General features: G+C 38.0%; 1 protein-coding gene across 2 annotated transcripts; it reads right to left on the reverse strand.

Moving 5' to 3' along the window:
* Nucleotides 1–3,779: 3,779 nt before the first annotated feature.
* RIMOC1 (RAB7A interacting MON1-CCZ1 complex subunit 1) lies at nucleotides 3,780–26,620 on the reverse strand. 2 transcript variants are annotated; one of them, XM_061393628.1, is made up of 7 exons: nucleotides 26,341–26,619; nucleotides 22,880–22,986; nucleotides 20,669–20,812; nucleotides 19,347–19,478; nucleotides 15,099–15,213; nucleotides 8,572–8,854; nucleotides 3,780–7,792 (listed from the first exon to the last, which is right to left on the reverse strand). In XM_061393628.1, coding segments are annotated over exons 1-7 (882 nt in total). In that variant the 5' UTR covers nucleotides 26,441–26,619; the 3' UTR covers nucleotides 3,780–7,791. The 2 variants fall into 2 exon arrangements, with proteins under 2 accessions (XP_061249612.1, XP_061249613.1); XM_061393629.1 differs by having other exon boundaries at nucleotides 3,780–8,854; nucleotides 26,341–26,620.

Genomic DNA, 26,620 nt, shown 5'->3' on the forward strand with positions numbered 1-26,620 from the left:
CCATTTGGGAATTCCCAGGCAGCCCAGTGGTTACGATTCTGTGCTCATTGCTAAAAGCCTACTTTCAATCCTTGGTCGGGGAACTAATATTCCAAAAGGGACAAGGCCAAAAAAACGGGGAGATAATTATTCTGGTTGATGAGTAAGGCAGATAGTCCCTTCAGTTGCTTAGTCATGTCCCACTCTGCAACCCTAGGGACTATAGCACACCAGAACCAACTCCAGGAGCTTGCTCAAACTCACATCCATCGAGTCCATGATGCCATCCAACCACATCTCATTCTCTATTGCCCCCTTCTCTTCCTGCCCTCAATCTTTTCCAGCATCCGGGTCTTTTCAAATGAGTCAGTTCTTCGCTTCAAGTGGCCAAAGGATTGGAGTTTCACCTTCAGCATCAGTCCTTCCGATGAATATTCGGGACTGATTTCCTTTAGGATTGACTGGTTGGATCTCCTTGCAGTCCAAGGGAATCTCGAGATTCTTCAACACCACAGTTCAAAAGCATCAATTCTTTGGCGCTCAGCTTTCTTTATAGTCCAACTCTCACACCCATACATGACTACTGGAAAAATCACAGCTTTGACTAGACAGACCTTTGTTCACAAAGTGTCTCTGCTTTTTAATATGCTATCTAGGTTGGTCATAACTTTTTCTTCCAAGGAGCAAGCATCTTTTTATTTCATGGCTGCAGTCACCATCTGCAGTGATTTTGGAGCCCAAAAATATAAAGTCTCTCACTGTTTCCATTGTTCCCCCATCTATCTGCCATGAAGTGATGGGGCCAGATGCCATGACTTTGTTTTCTGAATCTTTAGTTTCAAACCACCTTTTTCACTCTCCTTTCACTTTTATCAAGAGACTCTTTAGTTCTTTGCTTTCTATAAGGGTGACGTCATCTGCATATCTTAGGTTATTAATATTTCTCCTGGCAATTTTGATTCCAGCTTGTGCTTCATTCAGCCTGGCATTTTGCATGATGTATTCTGCATGTAAGTTAAATAAGCAGGGTGACAATATATAGCCTTGACATACTCCTTTCCTGATTTGGAACCAGTCTGTTGTTACATATCCAGTTCTAACTGTTGCTTCTTGGCGTGCAAACAGATTTCTCAGGAGGCAGGTAAGGTGAATCTAGGTAATTTGGAATCGGTCAAATAGAAGATGACAAGAGTGAACATTGATTGACATTTTAGGAATCAGTGAACTAAAATGGACTGCATTGGGTGAATTTAACTCAGATGACTATTTTATCTACTACTGTGGGCAAGAATCCCTTAGCAGAAATGGAATAGCCCACATAGTCAATAAAAGAGTCCAAAATGCAATTCTTGGATGCAGTCTAAAAAATGACAGAATGATCTCTGTTGTTTCCAAGGCACACCATTCAATATCACAGTAATCTAAGTCTATGCCCTAACCCGTAATGCCGAAGAAGCTGAAATTGAACAGTTCTATGAAAACTTACACGACCTTCTAGAACTAACACCCCAAAAAAATGTCCTTTTCATTATAGGGGACTGGAATGCAAAAGTAGGAAGTCAAGAGATACCTGGAGTAACCGGCAAATTTGGCCTTTGAAAACAAAATGAAGCAGGTCAAAGGTTAACAGAGTTTTGCCAAGAGAACGCACTGGTCATAGCAAACCCCCTCTTCCAAACAACACAAGAGAAGACTCTACACATGGACATCACCAGATGGTCAACACCAAAATCAGATTGATTATATTCTTTGCAGCCAAAGATGGAGAAGCTCTATACAGTCAGCAAAAACAAGACCAGGAGCTGACTGTGGTTCAGATCATGAACTCCTTATCGCCAAATTCAGACTTAAATTGAAGAAAGTAGGGAAAACCACTAGACCATCCATTTATGACCTAAATCAAATCCCTTCAGGTTATACAGTGGAAGTGACAAATAGATTCAAGGGATTAGACCTGACAGAGTGCCTGAAGAACTTGGACAAAGGTTCATTACACTGAAAGGAGGCAGTGATCAAGACCATCCCCAAGAAAAAGAAATCCAAAAAGGCAAAATGGTTGTCTGAGGAGGCCTTACAAACAGCCAAGAAAAGAAGAGAAGCTAAAGGCAAAGGAGAAAACGAAAGATATACCTATTTGAACGCAGAGTTCCAAAGAATTAGCATGGAGAGATAAGAAAGCCTTCCTCGGTGATCAATGCAAAGAAATAGAGGAAAACAACAGAATGGGAAAGATCGGAGATCTCTTCAAGAAAATTAAGAGATACCAAGGGAACATTTCATGCAAAGATGGGCACAATAAAGGACAGAAATGGTATGGACCTAACAGAATCAGAAGATATTAAGAAGAGGTGACAAGATTACACAGAAAAACGATACAAAAAAGATCTCCATGACCCAGATAACCATGATGATGTGATCACTCACCTAGAGCCAGACATCCTGGAATGCGAAGTCAAGTGGGCCTTAGGAAGCATCACTATGAACAAAGCTAGTGGTGACGGAATTCCAGCTTAGCTATTTCAAATCCTAAAAGATGATGCTGTGAAACTGCTGCACTCAATATGCCAGCAAATTTGGAAAACTCAGCAGTGGCCACAGGACTGCAAAAGGTCAGTTTTCATTCCAATCCCAAAGAAAGGGAATGCTAAAGAATGTTCAAACTACCGCACAATTGTAGTCATTTCACACGCTAGCAAAGTAATGCTCAAAATTTTCCAAGCCAGGTTTCAACAGTACGTGAATGATGAACTTCCAGATGTTCAAGCTGGATTCAGAAAAGTCAGAGGAGCCAGAGATCAAATTGTCAACATCTGTTGGATCACAGAAAAAGTAAGAGAGTTCCAGAAAAACATCTATTTCTGGTTTATTGAATAAGCACTTCGAAGATTAACTCGTTTTTTTCTTCCAACCTGTGAAGCAGGTTATTATTCCTGTGTTAAACAACAGAATGCTAAGGCACAAAAAGGTTAAATAATTTATATGGTGTCACAAAGCTAGGAAACAAGAGAGCTGGGGTTAGGGCCTCTGGCTCTAGAACCCATATTCCTAACAACTAAACTACTCTGTCTGAAGGTTATCAGGACCAGAATAATACTGTCAATACATTATCAAACCAAACTTGAGTCCATTGCCTATATGCATTAAAGGCAATCTACTGACACCCAGATCATGAAGGACAGTGCAGCATCTATTGCAGACACAAAACAAGAGGCATGCACCATTAATGCTCAAAAGAAGACTCCCAGATTTGCTGATGGCTTTCAGAGAAAGTTTTTTAAAGACAGAGTAAGGGAGAGAGTTGCAGGGTACCTGATCGGCCTGTGGACATTCTTCTGATTGGTTGGTGGCAGTCAAGAGCAACATCCTTCTGGTTCATATCAGTCTGGGACCTATGTTCTTCTGGTTGGCCTACAATTTAACTTCTTCCATGTGGTGAAAGTTTGAAATTTGCAAAACAGCTCAAAGGATATGGTTTATAACATTATCTATAAACTCTGAGGAGGAACTAAAGCTCCTTGACTTTGTTTAATGGCTAAATCATTATTTTGTCTTGTTTGACTGTTTCTGCATTTTCTCACTTCTCTGATTAAATTTCTATTTTGAACTTGGGGAAGGCCTGGGAAGCTGAAGTTCTTCTGTGAAGAGGCAGGTAGAGGACACAGTGGGCGGAGGAGGCAATCCGTCTCAGAAAGGCCACATAAGGTTGTGCTTGGTTAAAAACACTAAATTAAGATGATGAAAGTTTTCATTCTAATACAATACCCAGATTTAAAGAAAACAAAGAACGAACAAAAAACAAATATGGGATTATGGTTTTATTTTTTTTTTAATTTTATATGCTCCAAAACACTTTACTTGGAAATTTTCACTAGAAGTAGGAAAACAAACAAAAACCAGTAAGGGACAGCAGCACAAATACGTAATGCATACTTTTACTGTGGATACATTAAATGTATGTTCGTGTAATACTTTCATAACATGACAGCTCATACTGTGTTAAAAAAAAAAATAATACAAGAAAGTGATGCTAGAGAACTACGGAATCCTGTACTCTGTGCAGAAGGGATATCCTTATGGGAGCCAGAAAAGGAGCCCTGGAAAGTGGAGAAGAAAAAGTGACAAGCGATCTACAACTAGCCTATCAGCCAGCTGTGAGTATTTAAAAAATGGCATTAAAAAGAATCTGAGAAAGCCTTTAAGAGACCATACCCACTTACATTACAGAATTTCCAGTGGAACTTACAGATGGAACTTACTTGCTGTAACAAGGCAAGAAGGGAAATTTTATTGTGGGGTTTTAGCCATGACTCTCACTTCACTCTACTGAACACGAAGAAATAAGAAAAGTCTTCTGTCATGATGTGCACTTTAATCAGCATCAAGCAATTCACAATAGCAGAAACCCTATAAATGCAGCAAAGCAGACAAGCCTTTAACTAAGTCTCAAAGCCTAGTTAACATGGGAAAATTCATCCTGGAAAAGAACCATACAAATTTAAGGATTATGAAAATTCCTTTATCAGAGTTAAAGTTTTAGTAACCCATCAAGGAGTTCAAAATGGAGAGGAACTCCAAGTGTAATAAATTCTACAAGGCCTTTAGGTTATCACTTACCCAATAGTAAGGCCCACATTCGAGAGAAACCCTTTAAATGTGATCAAAATGAAAAGTTCTTAGGAAGTGATTCATTCTTTAATCCAGCATCAAAACTTTCAAAAGAGAAATTTTATGAATACACTGAATGTGAAACGGCACATTTGATGGTGTTTAAACAGAGGGGAGACAAAAATGATGAAGTAGATAGGTGCTTGGAGGTGTCTTCCCAACCACCCTAAATAAAACAGCACCTTTCTTAAGAGTCACACTAGCCTGCTTAATTATTCATAGCACTCAACACTCACCACACTATATTTTTACTTCTTAAAATGCATTAACTTCTTCCACTAGAATATAAACTCTGATGTTTTACAAAGCTATATTCTCAGTGGATAAAGTGGAAATTCTGTGTGAAGTCTGTCCCTGTCCAATGGGAAAGAGACAGATAAATGGCTTATGCTGAGGGCTCTTCTAAACTTGAAGGTGAGATACTTAGAGTGACTCCACTTCGAAGGGCTAAAGGATAAAACAGCATGTAGCAGGCACGTGTTGATAAGTAAATTATAATACTTTGATCAGTGAATTATAGTACCTTCCTTATGTGGAATATTTGGTATTTTGAAGTTAATCCATTCTAAATGAAACAATTCACTTATCAGGCTTTAATATATAAAAATGTACTGTTCATTGCTTCGTGATATATCACAGTAAAAAGCACTGTAAATGTTATGATCTACAAATTATTCTCCAATTGTGTGGGGGATGAAAAAGTTGTACAGAAAGCACCCCAACAGTACCCTCATTAGTATACCAACCAGTGAGAGACCCAAAAGGGCTGTTTCACAGGGGTCCTGAGGACAAAATGGAGTCTCTAGCTTCTAAAGACAAAGTTCTCTTTTTTTCTCTGGTTCTAAATCTAAACAATACTTTACTCCTCTGAGGAATAATTCCTTCTTGGCCTTGTCAACCACTGGTACAAGAGGGCATGGCAGTTTGGAATCAGATATCAGAAACCCTTTTGTGGCAGAGTTAAGCACTTAAGAATCATGTCTCTTATTAATTCAAAAAGCATGACTAAGGGCCTATCATTCATTAAGCACTATGCATAAAGATAAATTTTCAAAACATGGAATTTGTCAACTCTTAAGAAAAATGACTATAAAGCAATAAAATAACATGGGAGGGGAAGATTCAGGGAGGCAAAGATTCAGGGAGCAGAAACAAAGAAACTTGTAACTTTGACTGAAAAGGGCTGGAAAAAGCCTTACAGACACAATGTATCACTGGGGCTGAGTTCTTAAGGAAAAATATTCCCTTAGCCACAAAGAAGGGCAACCCATCCCAGTTAGAAGTAACAAGAATAACAAAGGAAAAAAAACACATAGCACATTGGGAAAGGAACTGGTACACTTGTGACTGATCATGATGCTCCAAAAGGGGTGGAGTGAGGATGGGTAGTCTGTGATTTAAATCTTCATGCTTAGAAAGCATAGAGGCATTTTTCACAGCAAAACCTGTTAAAGACTGAATTAAATAAAAATATTCTTAGCTGTGTGAGGATAAACAAGAGACAGAGATAGGGAGAAAGTCTCCACTTGTCCCAAGAGGTTCTATCAGAACATTTATCAAAAAGGAGCCTAAGGAACACTGTACTAGAATATGATCACACAAGAAGAGCTGCAGAGATGAGACTGGCAAGGTAGGCAGAAGAAAGCAGATTACAGCATTCTGTGTTGCCCTGCTTTGTGAAAGATTGAAAAAAAAAAAAAAGAAAACATGAACTGGAAAAGATTATAGGTGAAAGATGAAGATTAGTTGTGTGTGAGCATGTTAAATTTAAAATCACTGTGGGATGTCTAAGTGAAGATATTTAATAGGCAATTACAAAGAAGGTTTAGAGAGCAGAAGTTGGGATTCAAAGTGCAGGTTTTGGAGTCAGCCTAACATTACAGGTGGTAGAAGCCATGGCTATGAATAACATCACACAGAAGTACAGTTGATCCCTGAACAATGAGGGGATTAGGGATGAATCCTCCTGGCAGTAAAAAATCAGAATATAACTTAGAGTCAGCCATCCATATCTGAGGATATGACCAACTGCTGGTTGTGTAGAAGTGTAGTATTAACGATTTAAAAAAAAATTTATAGGCAGTCCCATGCAGTTCAAAATTCAAACCTGCATTGTTCAAGGGTCAACTATATTTAGAGTAAGTAAAAAAGAAAAAAAAAGAGAAAGGTAGGAAGGAAATAGGGGAGAAGGAGGAAAAAGAGAAAAAGGATAGTACTTTGGGAAATAGTAATACCTACAGAGTACAAACAGAAAAAAAGAGAAGCCCTGGGAGAAAGGAGAAAAGTCGGCAGAAAGGAAAGGTGGGGAAATTGGTGGAGAGGAAAAGAGGTGGAGACCTCTTTTCCTCGAAAAAGCGGGAAAATGAGTAGGGCAAAGCGGGGAAACAAAGACTGACCTCCGCATAGTCTCTATTTTCTGTTAAGACAAGACTAAGAGCCATGTGCTAGGGGAGGGGACAAATGGCCAGAGAACAGTGATGAGGCAAGTCAGAGGTGTGTGTGAGTCACAAGGGGAAAGGGACAGATAAATGGCCTACGCTGAGGGCTCTTCTAAACTTGAAGGTGAGATATTTAGAGTGACTCCACTTTGAAGGGCTGCAGGAACTTCACATGGAATTCAGTATCCCAGAAAAGAAGGGGGAATGATAGGATTAATTCAATATAGAGAGAAGGCCTGAAGAATGATTAGGCTGAAGGACAAGGGGAAGATGGGATCTGAAGGGACTGTAGAAAGCTCTTCATGTGATGTCCCAGAAAACCAAGGCTGGACAGGGAAGGAAGAAAACTCTGAAAGGGGCTGATGGTGAGGAAAAAAGTAGTAGTAACAGGAGGCTCTGAAGAAGCAAAAGAGATAGGAGAGCAGTAAGACAGAAAAATCAACAAAAATGAGAAAGTAAAAAGTTGGAAAGATGAAAATGTCATTAGTTACTGAAACTGAAGATTTCAGAAACAGAAACTCAGGATGGTGATATTCATGGAGTGGCCATGGGAGTCAAGTTCCTGGAATGTGATGAAGTCAATGGCCCAGAGATTGAGGATACTGGCAAGGTGTCAGCCAGGTCATCCCTAGACGACAACAGGAACTGAGGTAGACAGAAAGACTGTCAGTGAGATAGCAGGCTGGGCTCTTGGCCTTTAACACTCACCCCTACAATCAAAGACAGAAAATATTAAAATTTCAGAATGTATGAAAAGATGTGCCCTAAGACACATGACTAATGGCAGAGTAACCTAACGGTTTTATCTTATTTGTTTAATAAACCATGCATATTCTTTTAAACAAAAGAAGAAAAATCATTTTAAAATTTTTATAAAATGCCTAACAGATTAAAAATTTTAAATGCCATTAGTACTATGTAGTGAAACAAAAATTCTTCTGTGGAGTCTTTCATTATTTATCTTACTCTGAAAATGGTACATAGATACAAGTCACAATTTTTCATTTTGCCAATTTTTAAATACACTCATAGCATATATCCAAAGCAAAGAGGTGACTTGATTTTAATCTCTGAAGTGTAGCAAACTTCAAGAGAGGGAGACTAAAAAAATATATAAAAACAGTTAAAATGTTCAATTTTATGTTATGTCTATTGTACCACAGTAAAAAAAAAATCTAAAGAATTAATAACAGAAAAAATCTTTATAGAGATAAATTGGATTCCTTCTTAATATTAGTCACAGGATATCTGTAGTTCAGGCTGAGTTAGAATAATGTAAATGCCATTTCAGAAATTAAAGAATCATTCCTTCACAGGTTTAAGAATATATAGTGAAAGACAGTAATGGCATTTAAAAAAGGGTAACCATGCTGGCTATCTTTATGTAGTGTAATGTTCATAAATTCAGTATCATTATGTCTTCTTTTCTGGAATTTTCATTTCCTGAGTCTTTTTGTTTTTCTGTTTGAAAAGGACTAGAAGAACTTACTAGTTAGTGTGATGCTGAAAGAAGTTTAAAATTTGTTTTGCATTTGTTGTATTCCATTCTTGTTCTTTCAGGGGTCCTTCGCATACAAATACATACTTTTTCAAAATTTTCTCTCCTACTTCTCGGAAATCCAAAGGTTCTTTGTGTGTAGCATAACTTGCTCCAGAAACGCCAATATCCATTTCATGATTTTCTGGCTGTTGATCTGCACAATGCTTCAATCCCCAATAACACATTTCTCCACTGTACATCATAGCCAGCAAATGAATGTCACTAAATATTCCTAGGAAAGTCATTTAAGTTGAGAGATTAGAATTTAAAAACTTTAAAAGAAACCCTAATGATTAAGACTCTAATAAAATCCTTTTATATCATTAAGCATTTTCCCTTCTCATTTAACAGTTATACTTAGAAAAGCCAAATATCACTTAACACAATCCTCATTTCATTGACACTTTCATCTCTACTTTATAAAAGAAGCCAAATCCCACCCTCCCCAAAAATTATTTTTAAAGAATCATTTAGGTTTGTGTATTCACCTTTCTGGGATTATCTTTAGGATCTGTTTGAAAATCTAATCTAAATCAATGGAACCTCTCCCAGAAACGTGCACTGCATATTCCCCATACTACTCAAAGATTCCCTTGATCCCATTCATGAACAGAACTTTTATTTAGGGGGTATACTCAAGGATCAGTAATACAGTTCCTATATTTCTACAATAGTGTACAGATACAATCCTGCATAATCATGTCCCTTAGAGGCCATAAAATTTGAAATAACTAAAGATGTTAAATTGTATCCAAGATGCTTCATCTTCTCAGGAAAAAGGAATACACTGCAGGATTTCCATCAAAAGTTGAAAGCATGATTATAGAAGGCAATTATATGATTAAACATTTATGACACACAGAGTTTATTAATTTGATATTTAAAAAAAACCTAGAATAGTAAAGATTTGGGGATAAATGATCAACTTTGTACAACTCACCAAAGCTCTTTAAACCTCAGTTTGCAAGACTCAGGATTCCACATGCCCTACTTATTTCATGGAATTTTAATGAGCTTTTGTTCTGAGATTTTTTCTCTCTTTTAGCTATGAAGAAATGAAGTAAAAAGAAAAGATTATGGGTAGTATGCCTTATACTTATGAAGCTGTTTTGTACATATTACCCATAATCATTTCTTTCTCATTTCATTTCTTCATAGTTAAAAGATCAAAATCTTCAGAGAAAAAGCTAGAATAGCGTTAGATATTATTCAGAATGTAAAAAGAAACAGACCTAGAATCTGAGAGGATCTGGATAAAAATTACTAACTTTGTGCAACTCATCAAAGCTCTTTAGGCCCCAGTTTGCAAAAATCAAGATTCCACATGCTCTCCTTAATTTCATGAAGTTTTCTTAAGGAATAGTTGGTGGGGTTTTTTTGCATCCCCAATTAAAGATTTTCACTCCAGAATTATATTTCATATTAGGGCATTTCATCAAATGAGTATCCTTTCTCATTTTTGTGATCTTACACCCTAATTATTCCTAAAAAGACTGGTAAAGTAAGGAGACAGGAGCAAAACTGAATGAAAGGTTGAACTTTTAAGTAGACTAGATCTTTAGAAAGAAGAGCTGAAGACCCACACAGTGAGGCCACATGGGAAAGATGAGAAGGGTTTGTTTAAGGGAGATCTGGCATCCAGTTTACACCCAACTCTAAGCTAGCCTCATCCTTTATACTAACAAGGAGTTAAGGCTAAGAAAAGTACACAGATATCCTATAGGAAGGTGTCTCTGAGGAGCAAAAGAACAGCTATATACTAAAGAGTGTTTCTCAAACTTCACTAGAATTATTACCTGGAGGACATGATGAAATGCTGGTTGCTGGATTCCCACCTCTAAAACTTGCAGATTCAGATATGGAATTGCATCTATGAATCTGCATTTTTAACAAAGACTTAGAATCTAGGGTGAGGCTGCTGGTCCATAAACTATGCTAAACTATTGTTTCAAAATACCAAGGGAAGAGATGAACAACATAAAAAATACTCTTCCTCCCTCCCTACTCTCTCAAGGAATCCATTACTCTCTAGTTACACTGTTTTTGGTGCTATAAATTTTCTTTGATATTTTTCTGCTAAGTTTCAGCATGGTTTTCAATAAAATACTTCACTATTTACTGTTCATATGCTTAGTGAACATGTATGTGAGAGTGGGGGATGAAGGGAGGGAGAGGATGAATAATCCATGAAGTAAGAGTGAGGACAGAGACTTTTATGTTAAAAAAAAAAAAAAAAATAAAGTGGCCATACTGGCATTCTCTAGAAGCAGTGATATCTAAATCTGACTGCATCATAATTACAGGAGGTAATAAAAATAGATTCCTGGACTCCAGATATTGAATCAGAACCTTAAGATGATACACAGAAATCAGTATTTTTCACACGCTACCCAGGCAATTAGTGATCTCAATTCAGAGCTCCTCCTTCAAGACATCTGAAATTCAGGTTCTGGGCTAAGCAATGAGCCAAAGGCTGCCAGGATGGGTGGTTCTTAGTGGCATAAAAAGGGCATGAACCAAGGATGCACACAGCTGAACAGTCCTTTAACCTATTTAACTCCAGGGTTATAGTGACAAGGCTATTTTTATAAGGGCCCACAGAATAATGAAACACAGAAATGAAATAAAAAGGTTTACTGAATACATTACTTGATAATTTCTAAAAGCAAAAAATTTAATGGCACACAGGTAATGATCAAAGGACAAAATGATTATCTCACCTTCTAAAAAGACATAAAAATCACTGAAAGCATACACTGCTTTAAGTTTTATCAAAAATCAGGCAAACTATTATTAAGACCTGGTCACAAAAGTTTTGATGATTCTTAAAGAACTTTTAACTCTAATTAGCATTAAAAACTATTCTGGGGCTTCCCTGGTGGCTCAGTGGTAAAGAATTTACCTGCCAATGCAAGAGACACAGGTTTGATCCCTGATCTGGGAAGATCCCACATGCTGCAGAGCAACTAACGCCTATGTGCCACAATCACTGAGCCTGTGCTCTAGAACCCACAGGCCCCAACTACTGAAGCCTGCATGCCCTAGAGCCCTGCTCCACAACAACAAAAGCCATCCTAATGAGAAGCCCGTGTGTTCCAACTAGAGAGTAGGCCCCCGTTCACAGCAACTAGAGAAAAGCCTATGCAGCAACGAAGATACAGCACAGTCAAAAAAGAAAAAATAATAATTATTCTGAATTACGTTTTTTATACTGGCTAACAAAATTAAAAAAAAAAAATTTAGAACCACTCCACCAGGGTCTTAAGAGTAATTTAGCCTATGAGAAGTAGGCTTCCTGGCTACTAGTCTACATCTCAAGCAATCAAGTAGGGAAGAACAAACTGCTTTAGTTGAGAGCAAGCCAACACCAAGAGGACTGACTCCTGTGGCAAAACTGCTAGGGAGCTGATTTTACTTTCTTGTTTCCTGGAAAAAAAGAGAGACCGTATCTGTGCCTTTGATTCCCCTGTTGAAGAAGCAATGGAAGGTAGAGGCAAGTGTAATCAATTATAATCCAAAAGAAGACCAGTATCACAAGGATGTGAGTCCTGCACTCAATATGCCAGCAAATTTGGAACACTCAGCAGTGGCCACAGGACTGGAAAAGGTCAGTTTTCATTCCAATCCCAAAGAATGCTCAAACTACTGCACAATTGCACTCATCTCACACACTAGTAAAGTAATGCTCAAAATTCTCCAAGCCAGGCTTCAGCAATACGTAAACCGTGAACTTCCAGATGTTCAAGCTGGTTTTAGAAAAGGCAGAGGAACCAGAGATCAAATTGCCAACATCTGCTGGATCACGGAAAAAGCAAGAGAGTTCCAGAAAAACATCGATTTCTGCTTCATTGACTATGCCAAAGCCTTTGACTGTGTGGATCACAATAAACTGTGGAAAATTCTGAAAGAGATGGGAATACCAGACCACCTGACTGCCTCTTCAGAAACCTATATGCAGGTCAGGAAGCAACAGTTAGAACTGGACATGGAACAACAGACTGGTTCCAAATAGGAAAAGGAGTACATCAAGGGTGCATATTGTCACCCTGCTTATTTAACTTCTACACAGAGTACATCATGAGAAATGCTGGGCTGGAAAAAGCACAAGCTGGAATCAAGATTGCCGGGAGAAATATCAATAACCTCAGATATGCAGATGACACTACCCTTATGGCAGAAAGTGAAGAGGAACTCAAAAGCCTCTTGATGAAAGTGAAAGTGGAGAGTGAAAAAGTTGGCTTAAAGCTCAACATTCAGAAAACGAAGATCATGGCATCTGGTCCCATCACTTCATGGGAAACAGATGGGGAAACAGTGGAAACAGTGTCAGACTTTATTTTTTGGGGCTCCAAAATCACTGCAGATGGTGACTGCAGCCATGAAATTAAAAGACGCTTACTCCTTGGAAGAAAAGTTATGACCAACCTAGATAGCATATTCAAAAGCAGAGACATTACTTTGCCAACAAAGGTCCGTCTAGTCAAGGCTATGGTTTTTCCAGCGGTCATGTATGGATGTGAGAGTTGGACTGCGAAGAAAGCTGAGCGCCGAAGAATTTCTGCTTTTGAACTGTGGTGTTGGAGAAGACTCTTGAGAGTCCCTTGGACTGCAAGGAGATCCAACCAGTCCATTCTGAAGGAGATGAGCCCTGGGATTTCTTTGGAAGGAATGATGCTAAAGCTGAAACTCCAGTACTTTGGCCACCTCATGCCAAGAGTTGACTCACTGGAAAAGACTCTGATGCTGGGAGGGATTGGGGGCAGGAGGAGAAGGGGACGACAGAGGATGAGATGGCTGGATGGCATCACTGACTCGATGGTCATGAGTCTGAGTGAACTCCGGGAGCTGGTGATGGACAGGGAGACCTGGCGTGCTGGGATTCATGGGGTCGCAAAGAGTCAGACAGGACTGAGCAACTGAACTGAACTGAACTGATCATAAGGATAGTGATAAAAAAAATTCCAGGCCATGACAATATATAACTTTATGTCTAGAAATAGGAGAATAAGGGAAATATTTTGCCTCTTTCTTTGAGTTTAAATAGCTTTAATGTCCATCTCTGATTCTTCTTTTAAATCAATCCATGCAGGTGAGGAAATTTTAGAAAGCTCATTTTCAATGCAACTAATCAATTCACGAGTTACCTGGAATAAATACTTCTCACGAATAAATCAAAACACATTTGTCAAAACACCATCTTTGTCAAAACATCATGCTCACTTTATATCTACAACAAGTTGTTTTAAGGACAAGCCACTTGTAGCCAGTCATATATGTTAATGGCACTTAATTCACAGTGTTTTTTTTTTCCATGCAATGTTTTCTAATAGAAAGGGAAAGTCTACAGCAGTTAACAAAGAAGAATTAAAACACACTTATAAAATTAAGACACAGAATTTTCCCTAAGAAATTTTCTTGTTCTTCTGCATGTTTGATTTTTCTCATCAAGGTTCCCCAGAATTTCACATGAAGCATAAAAGAAAGTTTACATATATAATCTAACATCTTTTGCCAGCTATGTGACCTTACCAGGCTTATCAGGACCTCAGTTCTTCCATTTGTAAAAAGAGACACTAAAACTAAAAGGTTCTTCCCTCTCAAACCTCAGTCTAAAACCCAAATGATGCTCTACTTCCAGTTCCTAACATTTTTAAGCGCACAGATGTTTATGACAGAAACCAGCAGATACCATCCAACATGCACTCTTCCCTTCTTTCTTAGTCAAGAGACTTTACTAGGGATGGCAATGTATAATGTAAAGGGCAATACATCCCAGATTTCCTTCTAGCTATATGAAGCTCTGTGATTAAATTCTGGCCAGTGAAATGTTGGCAGAAGTGTTCTCAGTGTTGTAACAAGCTTCTAATAAGGCTGTAAGACCTGGCTGAAAGAAACTTCCTTTTGCTATTCGTAGAGACTGAAACATAGCTGAAACAGAAGGAGCTCCAGCAGCATCTTGAGACACTGCAAATGGAAGCAATGTCCTCAACAGGTATGCCTGTTGCACAACTCTGGCAAATACTGTTTATATGAATTCTATAAAGCACATCCCTCTGAAGTCGCAGGGCTCTACTTCAAAAGACGATAGAAGAAAAAGACAAGAATCTGATGCCATGAAGCCACCAAAACCAGTTGTGGACCTTTTTTTAAGTGAAAAAGCAGTAAATTTCTTCTTGTTTTGAAGTTACTTCTAGTCCCTGTTATAAGAAGCCATACCAGAGCCTGATCAGGGCCGGGTGGGGATGCAAAGAAAGTAAAAGCAACATGATAAATTAATTTCTTTAAACTATTAAACAGAGATTAGCAGTACTTTTATGTATTACATAAGACTTCCAATTTTTAAAAAAAGCCTTTTATTATTGTTTTGTCTGTAATGTAAACCTTGAAATTTACTTAAATCATTTAAATCTAAGAAACATTTTAAAATCTTAAAATGCTTTGAAACACTTAGAAAACTGAAAAAAGAATCATATTACCTTCACTTAGTAATTTAGCTGTGTCTAGGTCTTGGAAAGAAGCTCCTTCATTTAACTGGATGGGACATCGAAAATTCAGCATTTGTAGTAAGTAACTGATTCCATCAACAAGGTACTAAATGAAAGCCAAAAACAAAGAATCCGGGTTATTAAATGCAGAGCTACAGAAACTTCAAATGTTAATATTTTCACTCAGGAGAATACTGGCTAATAGTTATTACTAGATATGTCTTATGGTTATTACATTACAATGTTGTAAGGACCCACTACCTTGAAATTTTTAAAAGGGTATTTTAAAGTATAACCTGCCAACTAGTAAAAGGGTATGTGGGAAAAAACCTTCAAGGATAACAGCCTTGTTGTGGTGAAGGGGCTTTTGTAACTCATGAACCATGCTGTGCAGGGCCATACAATATGGATGGGTCATAATGAAGATGGATGGGTCAAAATGTGGTCTACTGGAGGAGGAAATGGCAACCCACTCCAGTATTCTTGACTTAAGAACCCTACGAAGAGTATAAAAAGGCAAAAAGATATGACACTGGGAGACAAGACCCTAAGGTTAAAAGGTGTCTAACATGCTACTGGGCAGAGGGCAATTACTAATAGCTCCAGAAAGAATGAAGCAGCTGGGCCAAAGCAGAAATGATGCCAGTAGAGGATGTCGATGCTATAAAGAACAAAACCACATAGGAACTTGGAATGTAAGGTCCATGAATCAAGGTAAACTGGACGTAGTCAAGCAGGAGGTGGCAAGATTGAACATCAACATCTTAGGAATCAGTGAACTAAAATGGACAGAAATGGGTGGATTTAATTCAGATGACCATTGTATCTACTACTGTGGGCAAGAACTCCTTAGAAGCAATGGAATAGCCCTCACAGAGTCCAAAATGCACTCCAAAATTCAAAAATGACAGAATGATCTTGGTTCCCTTCCAAGGCAAAACATTCAACATTCACAGTAATCCCAGTGTACGCTCCAACCACTGATGCCAAAGAAGCTGAAGTTGAATGGTTCTATGATGACCTACAAGAACTTCTAGAATTATCACCAAAAAAAAAAAAAAAAGATGTCCTTTCTATCACAAGGGACTAGAATGCAAAAGTAGGAAGTCAAGAGATACTAAGAATAACAAGCAAGTTTGGCCTTGGAGTAGAAAATGAAGCAAGGCAAAAGCTAACAGAATTCTGTCAAGAAAACATGCTGGTCATAGCAAACACCCTTTTCCAACAACACAGGAGGCAACTCTACGCATGGACATACCACCATCACCAGATGGTCAATACCAAAATTAGACTGATTATGTTCTTTGCAGCTGAGGATGGAGAAGCTCTATACAGTCAGCAAAAATAAGACCTGGAGCTGACTGTGGCTCAGATCATGAGCTACTTATTGCAAAATTCAAGCTTAAATTGAAGAAAGTAGGGAAAACCACTACACCATTCAAGCATGACCTAATCAAATTCCTCATGATTATACAGTGGAGGTGACAAACAGATTCAAGGGATTAAATCTGGTAGACAAGAGTGCCTGAAGAACTATGGACAGAAGTTCATAACACTATACAGGAGGCAGTGACCAACACCATCCCAGAGAAAAAGAAATGCAAGAAGACAAAGTGATTGTCTGAGGCAGCTTTACAAATTGCTGTGAAAAGAAGAAAAGTGAAAGCCAAGGGAAAAAGGAAAAGATATACCCAACTGAATGCAGAATTCCAAAAAGAGCAGGGAGAGATAAGAAGGCCCTCTTAAATGAAAAATGCAAAGAAATAGAGGAAAAAATAGAATGGGAAAGACTAAAGATATCGTCAAGAATATGAGAGATATCCAGCAAACATTTCATGCAAGGATGGGCATGATAAAGGACAGAAATGGTATGGACCTAACAGAAGCAGAAAAGATTAAGAAGAGGTGGCAACAATATACAGAAGAACTATACAAAAAGGTCTTAATGACCCAGATAACGACTATGGTGTGATCATTCACCTAGAACCAGACATCCTGGAGTGTGACGTCAAGTGGCCCTCAGGAAGCATTACTAAGGACAAAGCTAGTGAAGGTGATGGAATTCCAGGTGAGCTATTTCAAATCCTAAAGATGGTGCTGTGAAAGTGCTATACTCAATATGCCAGCAAATTTGGAAAATTCAGCAGTGGCCACAGGACTGGAAGAGATCAGTTTTCATTTCAATCCCAAAGTGCAGCAATGCCAAATAATGTTTCAACAACCACAAAATTGCACTCATTTTACACGCTATTGTAACAAGGCTATACTCAAAATCCTTCAAGCTAGGCTTCAGCAATACCTGAACCAAGAACTTTCTGATGTACAAGCTGGGTTTAGAAAAGGCAAAGAAACCAGAGACTAATTTGCCATCAATTTTCTGGATCATGAAGAAAGCAAAGGAGTTCCAGAAAAACATCTACTTCTGTTTCATTGACTACACTAAAGTCTTTGTGCAGATCACAACAAACCGTGGAAAATTCTTAAAGAGATGGGAATACCAGACCACCTTACCTGCCTCCTGAGAAACCTGTATGCAGATCAAGAAGCAACAGTTAGAACCTTACATGGAACAACTGACTGTTCCATGTAAGGAACAATCAGTTCAAAATAGGAGAAATAGGAAAAGGAATATGTCAAGGCTGTTTATTGTCACCTGTTTATTTAATTTATATGTAGAGTACATGTACATGATGTGAAATGCCAGGTTGGATGAAGTTCAAGCTGAACTCAAGACAGCCAGAAGTATCAACAACCTCAGACGTGACGATCATACCACTCTAATGGCAGAAAGCGAAGAGGAACTAAAGAGCCTCTTAATGAAGGTGAAAGAAGAGAGTGAAAAAGCTGGCTTGAAACTGAGCACTAAAAAAATACCAAGATGAAGGCATCTGGTCCCATCACTTCATGCCAAATAGAAAGTAAAAAAGTGAAAACAGTGACAGATTTTATTTTCTTGAGCTCCAGAATCACTGCAGACAATGACCGCAGCCATGAAATTAAAAGACATCTGCTTCTGGAAGGAAACCTATGGCAAAGCTAGACAGTGTATTAAAAAGCAGAGATATCACTTTGCTGATAAAGGCCCATATGGTCAAAGCTATAGTTTTTCCATAAGTCGTGTATGAATGTGAGAGCTGGACCATAAAGAAAGTTGAACGCCGAAGAATTGATGCTGTTGAGCTATGGTGCTGGCGAAGACTCCTGAGAGTCCCTTGGACTGCAAGATCAAACCAGTCAATCTTAAAGGAAATCAACCCTGAATATTCACTGGAATGACTTATGCTGAAGCTGAAGCTCCAACACTTTGGCCATGTTTTGGGAAGAGTCAACTCACTGGAAAAGACCCTGATGCTGGGAAAGACTGAAGGCAACAGGAGAGGATCAGATAGTTAGATATCATCATAAACTCAATGGACATGAATTTGAGCAAACTCTGGGAGATAGTGGAGGACAGAAGAGCCTCACATGCTACATTCCACGGGTTACACAGAGTCAGACACAACTTAGGGGCTGAACAACAGGGGGAAAAATCACTAATTAAGAACACATGATTCAGTAACATACTTGTCAAAAATGTCATCAGAGGAAGAAATCAGTAAAGATAATAAAGATATGTTCAATATCAACTTGTTAAAAATATGGATACACTTACTATAATTTAGAAACACTATAATCAAATTTTTATATCTGAAACTGTGACCTCTCATTTGCAGGCCCACATAAACTGTGTGTACAACCAACTCAAGATAGGAAGGATCCATAGTTATACAAACATTAAGATAGGATCTTTGCATTTACTGATTTGGTCAGAAGAATCAGGAAAAATCAGAGAGCCACAATTTTCTAAGAGCAGGGTCATGTGGAATCTTTAGGAGTGATCTGCTAATAGAAAGAGGCTCACTACCAAGTTTTGTTTTCTTCAGGCCAAAAAATATGCTTAGAAATTAATACAGATTATCTGTCTTATATCATAAAAAATAAAAATCTGGGAGTTAAAAAAAAAAGTGTAAAACTTTCCAGTTTACAAAGGAGTTTCACATGTTATTTTATGGTTTTTCTTTTCCATATTATTTAATCTTCACAGTAATTTCAATTTAAGATTACACAGCTGATAAGTACAGGCCTGGAATGAAAACCCAGGCCCTTTGACTCCTTGGTTCTTAATCCTATATTAAAGACAGATTTTAGAAACATTTAAATGTCAATAATCAAATATGTATGAGGAATTTGCTTTTTTACCTTTTTAAGTAAGCTAGATTTTCTTGTGAGCCAGTCTCTCCTTTTGGTCAGAGAATGACAATACATGTAGAGTAGGGCTCCTCGTCTCCAGGAGAGACATTCCAGGAGTTCATCTCCAAGCAAATCACAGTGCTGAAATACAACAAAGACTCAGTTTAAAAAGAGAAACTTCATGTCTATAAAAATAAAAACTAAATTTCAAAATATTGAGAAATTAAAAATATTCATTTCATAAAATCTGCCCTTTACTTTGCGACCTACACAGGAATGACTTACTTTGAATCAATTAGAAATATAGACATCTACTGCTACATAAAAATTACAATAACTACTCTAATTTACAAGTATTTCTACATAATTGATATTCAAGTATTTAAGTAACTAAATCCTCTAATGTATTTCAAATATAAGTATTCCACAGTCTGATGGGAAAAATAAGTTTTCAGAAATATATATATATATATATGTTACTTGAAACATTTTCTACTACTACTAAATTAAAACAATGAAAAGATATATACAAAAACAATTTAAATGAATCAAACTTTTATTATGTGGTATCTTTTAAAACTTGGGATTATTTATTTACACAATTAGCATTCCCTGATAAAACAGAGAGCAACAAAGATATCTCAGTAGAGACAGCCAGCAGGTAGCTGAAGATGAGAAATTATTTGCCTGAATGAATGGATTTCCCTGCTGATCCAGGGGTTTAAAGTAGTCAGGGCTAGATAAAAAAATCCTGGGAATCATTGAAATAGAGACAGCAGTAAAAAGTGTATGGACAAAGACAAAATAGAAACTATTAGAGGATTAAGGAGATATTCTTGGGGAGTGCTTATGTTTCCAGAATGGGAGAGAGGTGAGATGCTTAGAAAGAGAAAGAGCAAGGCTTCTCAGAGATGAAGAGAAGCATGAAAGGCCTTTAGGGATGTTATGATCCTTGGAAAGACAGCAAATGTCCAGGAGGAAGAGGACTGTGAAAGAACCAGAGACGTGGTCATTAAGATCACTAGGAACCTTCAAGAAAACATAGCATCTGCAAAAGTAAAGGGAGCAGAAATAGCAAATGTGTATCTTTAGAAAATGACTATGCACTGTGTATAACTTCATCATAGAAAATGTTCTGAAACATATTTATAAAAATGGATACTTTAGTTTTGACATCAGTCTGAAACGTTCAACTCTCATATACCCTTCCTTCAGTCAATTTAAAACAGAGACAAAGACACATTTAAGAAGGAAAAAAACACAGATCCTAAAGGGTAGTCTAGCAGGAATTAGCAGCATTCCACCATAATTCATAGTTGTGCAAAACTTACTTTTGGATGCATATTATTTTCTTTAACCAAAATTTCTGGTTCTGAAAGAAAATTGATCAACTCTTTTACTTTCTGTGAAGAATCTTCAGGAAAATCTTCATCTACTAGCTTGTTCTCCTCAAAATATGTCATGTCCAAAATAGCCTGCAGTAAGAGAGAAAAAAGTGTAATATAAAAGATTTGAATTAGAATGAATAACTCTTACAGTTTAATCTTACATATATTCTTTGCGACCCCATGGACTGTAGTCCTCCAGGCTCCTCTGTCCATGGGGTTTTTCAGGCAAGAACACTAGAACAGGTTGTCATTTCCTTCTCCAGGGGATCTTCCCAGGGATCGAACCTGCATCTGCTGCATTGTGGGTGGATTCTTTACCCACTGAGCCATCAGGGAAGCCCCAGTAGTCAGTCCTAGCTGTAAATATAATCTAAGATGAATTTATAGTAAACTTTGTAAGATTTAACTAAACACTGATTTAAGATAATCCAGCTTTCCTCAAAAAATAAAATGGATATTTATGTTTTAATTCAGGTAAGTTAATCATATACAATATAAAAAGTTTTTTATATTCTTTGTTATTTCCATATATTACTTTCTGAACATTTTCTAAATGCCTGCTGTATCAAGAAAAGGTCACTACCTCCAGTTTTGTACACTGAATCTTCAAAGGATTACCTGTTTCCCCAAATGAAGAGTCAGCTCTTTCAAACTACTCAATCCTTTGTCTCTGTTTAATCTACTTGATGAAGACTAAGGAAACTGAGTTCTGCTACTAGTTCTATCTAACCAACCAAAGACAAGTCATATTTTACTTCTTTTTTAAAGCCTCAGTTACTTCATTGACAAATTGTCTTTTAAAGTCCCCAGCCTTGAGAATAAAATGAATTAACATATGTAAATCACTTAGAACATGACCTGGCACACAGCACTACTTAAGTGACAGGTGCTGTTGTGTTAGAAGGCCTGAGCCAGGAAGGGAGAGATCATCATCCTAAGGAAAAGGACCTGTTGATTCAGAACCACAAGTAAGCTCCAGAAAGGTTTGAGGAATTTTAATTATATCTCTAATTCTTTTGCCTTATTCTCAGAAATAAGTTAAAAGTGTTTACAGCTCTCCTATATGAAAGAAGTAAGATAAACAGGGAACCTTCTGAAAGGAAGGAAAGTGAAGGAAATTTCTCCCAAGCTGAAATAGCTCTCTGGGGTTTGTGGGTACTTGTCAGAGGCTCATTCAACCACATCTGAAGGCAGAACTATGCCCATGTATCTCCTAACAGAAAGCAGCATCAGGCAGCTAAGTGCTATGAATGTGTGTTTTGGAAACTCGACTAAGTTTACTCTTATTTCCTATAACAACTGGCAATCAAGTAAGGGCATATGAAGCACTCTGTTAACTATAAAGTGCTATATAAATGATAGATACTATAATAAAATTATGTTTTTTTAAGGTTTTGCTTTTTTGTTGTGCTGCATGAAAACTAAGGAAACTGAGTTCTGCTATTAGTTCTATCTAACCAACCAAAGACAAGTCATATTTGCAGTCAAGTCATATTTGAAGTCATATTTGAAGGTCTTGTTGCAAATGCAAGATCTTGGTTCACTGACGGAACTCCGTCAGGGTGGAGCCTGTGCCCTCTGCAATGGAAGAACAGAGTCTTAACTACTACATCGCCAGGGAAGTCCCTCAAAATTATGTTTATTAATGTGAACTTGCCTCAGCAGTTTGAGAAAACCTAGAAAACAGATTTTGTCTATAGAGCGGTCTGAATTTGAAAGAAAAGGGAAAGAAGGGGGAACAGCTTTCTGTTCTTATGGACTTGCACAACAAAATCACAGGTAGTCAAGCGAAGAATCCAAAGGAAAGGTAAATTTCAGGGAAAAAAAAAAAAAAATAACCAGAGGCCTTATAGAAATCTCCATTCCCTCTAACATTTCAGAGCTTGGAAATTGCGCATATGAGTATTTTTCTTAATTATCTATACAGGGAAGCAATATTGTTATATGTAAGATTTTTTCCCTGACTTTATAATCCACACATCCAATAAACTTTACTTCTTTGCAAACTGCCTCAGTTTCAAGTCTATATGCCTTATACATAGTTTTTTGAACAAAAACATTTTAAATAAAGAACATTAAACCTAAATTTTGGAGTCAACCCTCTTAAGTAAGCAACCTACCCCACAATATGTCAGAAACCATCTGATTCAGTACCTGTGTGTAAAGTTCTAGAAGATTTGATGGGGTTGAACATTCTTTGTCTTCTCCACACTGAAGTTTCAATTTTTCTAGAGCTGCAGAGGCGCGAATTAAAAAGTGATCTATAAGAGATAAAAATATGATTACTTCACCTATTTTCAGGTGTCTTTTAAACAAAAAAAAAGCTACATATCTAAAATGATAAAATTAATACAACATAGTAATATCTTTTGTAAAACATGAAGTATATCATAATGCCTAACTCTACTTAAATTTATCATGGAAATTTTTTCTTAAAAGCTAGACTTAAAACTTTCTAGGTTCAGTTGCCATTTCTTAAGCACAACGTGTACTTTCATAATGTTTATTTTATGATGTTGACATATTCAAAATGTTTAAGCATTAAATTTAAAACTTTTATTGGAAGAGTACAAATAATATATATAAATGTATAGAAAGGACTTCCACTAAAAACTTGTAATTTCATAAATACATTCTGTGAAGGAAAAAGACTGATTAAACCAAATGCCTCATAAAATATAAGTGCTGTTAGTTATGAAATTCTAACTTTATAATTATACTTACATATTTATGTATACAAATAGCTGTTGTAAGTAAAATTACACAATATGCCTGGGTAGTTTATTTCTTAAAAACCTACAAATCAAAACCAAAGCATAGTCCTCACTTTCCCTCTACATTGTCTAACTTATTCCTTTTTTCTTTTGCTTCTATGGTTTCACCTTTTCTTATGAATTTTTCCTCTCTAACCTACAAATTGTCCATATGCATCCAAGGTGCTATCCACCCTTGTGTATCCTGGGTTGGGAAGAACCCCTAGAGGAGGGTATGGCAACCCATTCCAGTATTCTTGCCTGGAGAATCCTCATGGACAGAGGAGCCTGGGAGGCTACAGTTCAAAGAGCTGCAAAGCGTTGGACACTCAGCAACTAAGCACACATACACACACCATCAAAAAAAAAAAAAAAGCCCAACATCAAGACACTTAGATCCTTGAGACTGCCCCTCTGTAGCTTTCTCCTGAAATATATAACCTTTTCCCCTCACTGGTAAACGGACAATGTAGGACCTGGTGAGGGTCCATCTGATCCAGCCTCAGCACCTACACAAGTAGGTAAGCAGATCAGTGTTGGAACAAAAGCACCACCAGTTTAAGTTGCGTCTGTTGGCAGTAATATGACAACCTTAAACTCTCCCCGGTAAGGCCGAACCTGTATCTAGACCAGATTCTGAACGCTTTAAGGTCCACTATTCACCTAAATTGAAAACTACTTCTTCAGCACGGCCTTCCTATCTCTCCTCAGTCCAGAAGTAACACCCATACAGCTCAGGAAAAAAGATTCTACTGTGAACTGAAATGGTTTAGAACAAAACACCCCTCAGGAGCTTCTTTAAACACTGAGTTGATATTTTTTTCTTAATTTGCAGGATTATTTTAAATGTAAAGGCCTGCATTGAATTCATCAAACCATTGCTGAAGGAGCATTTCACATGAACTCATGACATAGAGAAGTGGAGGGATAATGGTTCACCATTTTAGAAAATTTTTATGAAATGTAGAATTTTTCCTAACCATTCAGTCAAAATAGTGACTGACAAGGCAAAGATAAGAGATTCTAACACAGTCCCCAGAAAAGGTCCCTCTAATGGTATATTTCCATATCATAAACACATTGTGCTTGTACAATGAGAAATAAATGAACCAAAATTGACCAGTAGTACAAAGGAGAGTATTCTTACATGGACTAGTGTCTGGCTGTATGTGATCAATTAAAAAACTACAGGAATTATCAATCCCTACAACCTAACATAAATATCATTAAAAAACAAATTTTTACTGTGTATTATTTTTGCTATATTAGAAAATACAAGTTCAAATATATGAAACTATGTTTTAGTTAAACTTCATAAAATATGAAAATCTTGCTAGTAATACTGAACAGTTCATAACGTTGACCACTATTATTGCAATTCTAGTACATTTCAGAACTTTAAAGCCTCCAAACAAGAATATATACTTTACTTTTCACCCTTCACTCTAGACTGGATTAAAGTACACTTCCACTGGAAAATGAGAATGGCTTTTTGGTTTACTGGTAAGTGAATAGCATACATTCTTTCATCTCTTCAGACTGGTTGTAATGGAGCTGGAGTGGGGTGGAAATCACTGACGTTTATTTGGAAGTAACTTAGATACACTTCCAGACAATAGCTACTGGAATAGCTACTACTGTCCATGAACTAAATTATTCATGTGATTCACTTACCACAAACCAAAAAAGGAAACTACTTCAGGGTAGTCTTGTGGATTTTTAACAACAGACCCCTAAGAAAAGAAAATCCAGCAAATAGTCCTGTATGGAACTAGAGCCATTTTATCATGGACCCTATTCAATAAATTCACCAACTGTTCAATCGCTTGGGAAAATGTTCCACTACTATTTCTCTATGACTCCGAAGACAACGAGACAGCCCACAAAATTTTTTTAAACTTTCTATCTGTAGTAAAGGTGCAAAACTCGGTAAGAATGTAGAAACCTATAGGCAGCTGGTAAGTAATGAAAAAGAGCAAACGTCGAGGTGATTCTGTGTCAGTCTTTCCTAAGGAAACCGCTTGAGTGAGTGAAGTCGCTCAGTCGTGTCTGACTCTTTGCCACCCCATGGACTGTAGGAGCCTACCACGCTCCTCTGTCCATGGGATTTTCCAGGCAAGAGTACTGGAGTGGGTTGCCATTTCCTTCTCCAGAGGATCTTCCCGACCCAGGGATTGAACCCAGGTCTTCCGCATTGTAGGCAGACGCTTTACCGTCTGAGCCACCAGGGAAATCCAAGGAAACCGCTTAGATATTTAAAAAAAAAAAAAAAAAGTTATTCCAGTACTGACAGGGCCCTTGTGACAACTGAGGTGATGAACGTGAGAGAATCGTTTTAATTACTCCAATGTAAATCTCGACTGTAGACTACTGTTTACAGTTGAGTTTAGACTCCAAAACACAGCACAAAAATTTACAACGTAGCAATGAAAAAGCAGAACTATTATACACGCCAAACTATCTTTAGGAAATGCAAAACTACCATTACTTATTTGCGTACCATCATCCAACTTTAACCACTCATTTAAACTTCCCTGTGTACTTTCATCCAGATCTCGCCCCTTTGCCAGTCGCCACCGACCAAGACAGTTAAAGACAAGAAGCACTGATTTGCCTGAGATTTCAACAGTTTTCGCGGGTTATGAAAAACCTGGTCCGGAAGTAAACGCCTTTGCCTTAAACCGATGTGAGCTCCTGGAGGTAGACAAGAGAACGCCCAACTAGGGCCAGAAGCGCAACACCTTCGGTATTTCTGGCCTGGAATCCATAGACTACAGGCCGCAGCCTCAGCCCCTATGGCCGTCGAGAGCCAGCTCCGAACAACCGCCCGCCTGACCGCCTCCCTCTCCTCAGCTCCCTCACCATCTTCGCCGGCGGCTTCGCTAAGTTGTTGTATGTGGGCCTGAGCCAGGTCTCCGAGTTCCTCCACTCGCCTCACCACACTAGAGCTTGCGGCCGCCATGGCCACAACGGGCGGGCGCGCCCAGTCACGTGACCGCACCGGCCCGAGGTCACCTGATCCCCTGGTGCGGGCGGGGCTGCTTTGGGCGGAGCTTTCTTGGTTGGTGGGAGGGGACCCCAGTTCCGAGAAAGGGATGGCTCAGGACCGCAAAGGTTGTTCCGGGTTATCCTCTTCCTCTTG

Source organism: Bos javanicus, chromosome 20 (genome assembly GCF_032452875.1).
Source record: "Bos javanicus breed banteng chromosome 20, ARS-OSU_banteng_1.0, whole genome shotgun sequence".
Taxonomy (NCBI): domain Eukaryota; kingdom Metazoa; phylum Chordata; class Mammalia; order Artiodactyla; family Bovidae; genus Bos; species Bos javanicus.